We start from the raw sequence: 5,540 nt of genomic DNA, 5'->3' as shown, positions 1-5,540 counted from the left end.
CAATAAGTTAGACATAACCCATAGCCATTGATATATCATCCTTGTTTATATACATAAATTATATGACTCAAAGTATTCATGAAATTAAGTTTCAAAAGCTTGTAAAAATATATTATAATTTGGATTTTTCAAAAAAAAAAATCACTAAAAAGACTTTGGATCTTTTATAATAATAATAATAATAGAGCTAAATTACAAATAACATTTTTTTTTTTAAATGTTATCCAAAATTTAATCTAATCCTGTAATTTTTGATTTATTCTTTTTAGTCCTATAACTTTGACTTTTATTCAACATTTGTGATTTGATCCACTCCATTAAGTGGGTGGCTGTTAACTACCCCTAAAACAATGTTGTTTTTGAGATAAAAAACACTAGCAAACAAGTATTATATTTTAGACACTTAATAACTCATTGTAAAGGAAAAGGATGAACGGAATACACTAAATACAAAAGAAAGTAATAAAATTGTAATGAAAAAAAAAAAAATCATAAGCTATAAGAATGAATTGAATTTTAGGCAAAGTTATTTGTAATTTAACTTAAGACTTTTATCGACTTATAATTAGTTTTGTTTCTGAGTGCATGAGGATGTAGTTTTTTTTTTTTTTTTTTTTTAAAAAAACTCTTTTTTTTGGGTTAAAACTTGAAAGTTTATTTACTTATTTGTTAAAAATTGATTAAAAGACTTTTAACAAGGCATGCATTAAAAAAAAAAAAAAAAAGACTTATGGGGTTGTGGTGGTTACTCCACAAATATAAGTGCTTGTGGGATGTGGGGGGCAAGAGTTGGGGTATAAGTTTTCAGAAGGAAGTTTCACACACATATACATTTAGATTAGGCTAGAGTAAAATTTCTATCTTGTATCAAAAAAAGAAAAGATAGTAATGAGCCAAGCAGGGACGGAGTCAGAATTTTGAGTTAAGAGGGGCAGTTTTACTGTTGGTTGTGTGTAGCGGTTTCAACCTTTGATTCTATTACTTAGCTATTGAGTTAGTTTTTTTTTTTTTTTTTTTTTTTTTTTTTTTGGGTAAGAACAAAATTTTTTTTTTTTCAAAATTTTTAAAGAGCAAGGTTATTTATTTTGAATAAAATTAGTTAATTAAGCTTAATTTTGTTTTTAGTTTTACTGGTAATTTTTGTTGTTGAACTATGTTTTTTTTTCTTGTATATTTTGTTTTAGATTTTAGATTTATAAATTCTTTTATGGTCACTAAAATAAGGAAAATGCTAAAACTGCAATTTTTTTTTAATTACTAATGTGATAAGTGGTTACTGGTAAGTAAAAAAAGATGTGAGTGGTATGTCTATATGCGAACTAATAAAAATTTGCTACCAAAACAATTTGTAAAAATGTTATAAATTTTTTTTTTAAGTATAACATTACTCTTATAAGAATCAATGATATTGTTAAAGGAAAACAAAATGTAATCTTATAGAAAAAAAATTGCTAAAATTAATACACCTATATATAATAATATTTTTTTTAAAAAAAATCTAGGGGGGGCCATTACCCCCTAGTCCAAGGGTGGTTCCCTCCTTGGAGCCAAGGGTTATTACACATAATATTAACTTTTGAAACTAATGTATTAGAAGCCAAAGATTGAAATAGGCAGACAATTGAAGAGAGCAAGCTTAACATGGGAAACTATTTAATTACATAACAAAATTTTTGAAGATAATTAAATTATATAGCTACCTATCTTCGTCTAAAAATGTTACATTTACAAACAATCCAAAAAAGAAAAAAGGAAAAAAAAAAAGAAAAAAAAAAGAGAGATAAACTCATAATTGTTGAAATCAATTTGGAACACTTAAAATTCAAGTTATTGGTGTCCTTTGCGTGCCTAAAGTAGTTACAAATTGATGTCGTTAGGTTTCACTTATGGAGACATATGGCATCAAAGTTAGTACTTTTTAGTTTGTAGTTTGACATTTTTACCTAAATACTGTGTTCAGTTTTAGATCCACACAACAACAAAGACCCTTTAAACTTGAGTTGAGAGTTCAGCAATTTATAGCTCTTTGGAGGGCATTGCTTACTTCTGAATCTCACTCATTTACCAAAACACCCCCTTTGTTTTCAATTTCTTACACGCGTATCTCAGTACACACTACAGAGAGAGAGAGAGAGAGAGAGTCACACACAGCCTACAAAGCCAATCAACAACAAATATCTATTCAGCTCTCAGCTCTCAGCTCTCATCTCTCTCTCTCTCTGAAGCATTCTTCTCTGTTTCATTTTTTGGACAATTTATTTGAGAGGAGCCAACATGCTGTACCTTATATTCTAATCCTTATTCTATTCGAATCTCAATGTTTCTTGATCTGGGTATCCAATATTTCACCCTCAGATCATAGTTTTTTCCATTAAAAATCCTTTTTTTTCCTCAGCTTCACTGTTGCAAGACAAAAAACCCATCTGGGTCTTGCTCTCTTTTTAAGTTTATATGGGTGTTTAAACAGATTCAAAGTGATGGATTTCATGCTGAAGATGCAAAGAAGCTTTTTTTCAAACCTGGTTAGTATCATTTCATCTCTCCTCTCTCTCTATATATATGTTCGTTTTCTGGTTGAAATATTTGTGTTTCTCTGTTGTGCCATATATTGCTTTTATTCTTGCTATTTCTGGGGTTTGAAAGTTGAAAAACTGATTGTCTTATGTTTGATTTATTTGGGTTCCATCAAGTTCATGTTTTGTTTTGGATCTTTACTTTCCTGGTTTTGGAGATTTTGCTTTGTTATCAAAGCTTATTTTTTGATTCTTTGATTTTCGGGATACAATAATTTCTAGTGTTTATTTTTCCCTAAGTGAGTCTTTGTAGGTATGTTACTTTTCTTCCAGATTTTTAGTTTCCATATGATTTATGTTCTTGTGCTTTAATATTTTGAGAGTAAACTGATACAAATTATTTAGTTTGTAGCTGAAAAAGCAGAAGTTTTATTGTTTGTTGTTCATTTTCTAATTGACTTTTGTAAAAGGAAAATCTTCTGTAGGTTGTGGCTGTTTTAATGAGAATACAGAAAACCAGAAGTGGTATTTATCAATTTTGAGTTTTTCACAAATTTTGACCTTAGAGAACAAACCTCTTCTCGTATGTACTAAATACACTGTTAGGCTTGCTCAAGTTCATCTTTTGGAAACAAAAACAACAGCAAGCAGTGATTAAAAAAAACTGGTTTTCCATTTTTTTTTTTTTTTTGGCAACCAAATGGAGAGCAAAGAAGTTTTGTATTCAGATATTATTTTTATACAGTTCATATGCAGCTCATAAGCTATTGTTTCAATTTATAATGAGATTAAACCTGCCCTATCATTAATCCAGATTGAATTGAGTGGCAATGGCTATATCTCTTCTTTATTGATAGGATTTCCATCATTTGCAGTCTCTGGCAAAGTAGACAATGGCAAGGCACCGAAAATTTTGTTTCTCCAACATCCATCCATCATTAATTATCTCAATCTGCTTTCCTTATTCACTGGTACATTCTGTGCTGCAACTAGCTGCCCCTTTACTAGTAAGGGTGGGTTAACCAGCTACTTATACAGCTTTCTTTTTTTGGTTGTTTGTTTGCTATATTTGAAGAAGCATAGTGAAAACACAATATCTACTACAGGGACATTGAAGTGAATGGAGTTAGCATCACCCTTTCTCTTTTGTTTTTTTGTTGGGGGGAGTGGGGATTGGGTTTATTGGTTAGTTACACCTGCATTCAATGGGGTCATTACCTCTCCTTGTATCCTGTTCTTATGCTGGAAGGAGGTGCTCTTGTTCAAAATTTTTATCATCTTAATTTATTCTATATAAGAGAAAATTAATACCCCATATTCTTTTCGATTCCTCGAAGTAGTCCTTTATGGATGAGAGAACTGTTTATTGTAAATGCCATGAATGACACTATGGATTCATTTGGACGATGCTTGAATGTACCATAAGTTTTTGTTATTGAAAGGTAGTGTTGTGTGCTGGTTGCTATTTGGTACATTTATAGCATTGCACATTTCTGGGACCTGCTATTATGTTTCACTATTTGTTTATTTGTATGCCTCTATGCGTATCTTTTTGTTTAATTTTCTTCACCAAAAAAAAACAAAAAAAAAACAAAACAAACAAACAAACAAACCTTGATGGAATGATAAGATTATTACATTTTTTGGATATGTCCAAATTCATCAGAAGTTTATTATACATTTATTGATTAGATTGTGTGTATTCCTAAAAGTTCATCTTAGCTATATTGACTCCTTTGAATTTTTTTTTTTTTTTTTTGTGTGGCAGAAATCTGCTTCATTTGTATGAGTTATTCTTTCGTGGTTCTAAAAATATGGGTAGGGGTAGAGGAAAGGGGAAGAAGTTAACTGTTACCAATCATGAGGATGGTGGAAGTGGTGAGGAAGAGAAAATTCCTGCTCAGAAGAGGAGGGGAAGACCACAAAAACCACTGAAGGATGAAATTGATGAAGAAGAAGTTGAAAAAATAGAGGAGGAAGACAGTGAGAATGCAAAATCTGGTACTCCAAGCAAAGAAATAAAGAGTCCTTCTGCAACAGAGAATGGAAAGAAGAGGAAGCGAAACTCACATGTAAAAGAGAAGGCAGATTCTGTGAAGGAGGAAAATGGTAATGGAACCCGATCAAGCACTGATGATTCAATTAAGTCTAATGGATTTCGGCTTAATGGAAGCAGGCGGAAAAGCAAGCCTCGTCGGGCTGCCGAAGCAGGTGTTGAGTGTAAGTGAGACTATGGGTTCTCCCATTTGACACTACCGGATTGCGGGGTAGGAAGTGAGACCTAGTAAAACTCTAGTTTCCTAATGCTTTTTTGGTTTTTGTTCCTTATCCTTTTTGGTAGTTCCTTATCATTGATTCCTTTTTTATTTAAATTTGTGAGAATTCAGAATTTATTCTGCTGGTTGTAATTTTCCATAATGCTATTATATTTTATGTTTTCACTGGTTTTTGTATTATATAAATATGCATGACATGTTTAAGCAGTTTCTATTTTCTATTATCATTCTTACAAATCATTCTTTGATAGGCTCAATTTGGTAAAATGAGTAGATCTGCATTCTGTGCTCTGCAATTTATAGTTCTGCTCTCATGATATTGTTTTCCCTGTCTTGTACAACATAACTAATAAAGTATTAATGTCTTCCTTAATTTGTTGGGTTAGAAATTTTGGTATTTTTCCATTCTCTTACTCTACCAATGATTGAATACCTCTTGAACTCAAGATAAATCATTTCACTTCACATTTAGCCTTTTTGGTCCATGATTTGATCTCGGGCTCACATGTGACCATTCTTTCTTATCTCCATTCTACATATGTCTGTGTGGGTGGAATTCATTTACTTTTAGACTTACTAGTTAATTAGTCCATTCATATCTTCTTACAATCCTTTAGCAAATGTATAAAGCTTTCATCAAGAGAGTGGTTATGCCATGTTATAGATATGTTTGTTGGTTGATACTTATCAAAAAAAAAGATATGTTTGTTGGTTGATGCATATTGAGTTATTAGGAATATGATTCAATTTT

At 31.0% G+C, this 5,540-nt stretch overlaps 1 protein-coding gene across 4 annotated transcripts; it reads left to right on the top strand.

The window, feature by feature from the left end:
- The first annotated feature begins 2,074 nt into the window (after positions 1-2,074).
- On the top strand, positions 2,075-5,016 carry LOC115976532. 4 transcript variants are annotated; one of them, XM_031097885.1, is made up of 3 exons: positions 2,075-2,522; positions 3,389-3,484; positions 4,282-5,016. In XM_031097885.1, the coding sequence occupies exon 3, from the start codon at positions 4,328-4,330 to the stop codon at positions 4,739-4,741; it is 414 nt and encodes a 137-aa protein (XP_030953745.1). In that variant the 5' UTR covers positions 2,075-2,522; positions 3,389-3,484; positions 4,282-4,327; the 3' UTR covers positions 4,742-5,016. The 4 variants fall into 4 exon arrangements, with proteins under 4 accessions (XP_030953745.1, XP_030953727.1, XP_030953735.1 ...); XM_031097867.1 differs by having other exon boundaries at positions 2,076-2,522; positions 3,389-3,526; XM_031097875.1 differs by having other exon boundaries at positions 2,076-2,522; positions 3,371-3,526.
- The last annotated feature ends 524 nt before the right edge of the window (positions 5,017-5,540 follow it).

The sequence above is a fragment of the Quercus lobata genome, chromosome 1 (assembly GCF_001633185.2).
Source record: "Quercus lobata isolate SW786 chromosome 1, ValleyOak3.0 Primary Assembly, whole genome shotgun sequence".
Classification (NCBI taxonomy): Eukaryota; Viridiplantae; Streptophyta; class Magnoliopsida; order Fagales; family Fagaceae; genus Quercus; species Quercus lobata.
This window is presented reverse-complemented; position numbering and strand designations above follow the sequence as displayed.

Bases quoted from the DNA above. Each gene is read 5' to 3' on its own strand.
- LOC115976532 (XM_031097885.1), top strand. From the start codon at position 4,328: ATGGGTAGGGGTAGAGGAAAGGGGAAGAAGTTAACTGTTACCAATCAT.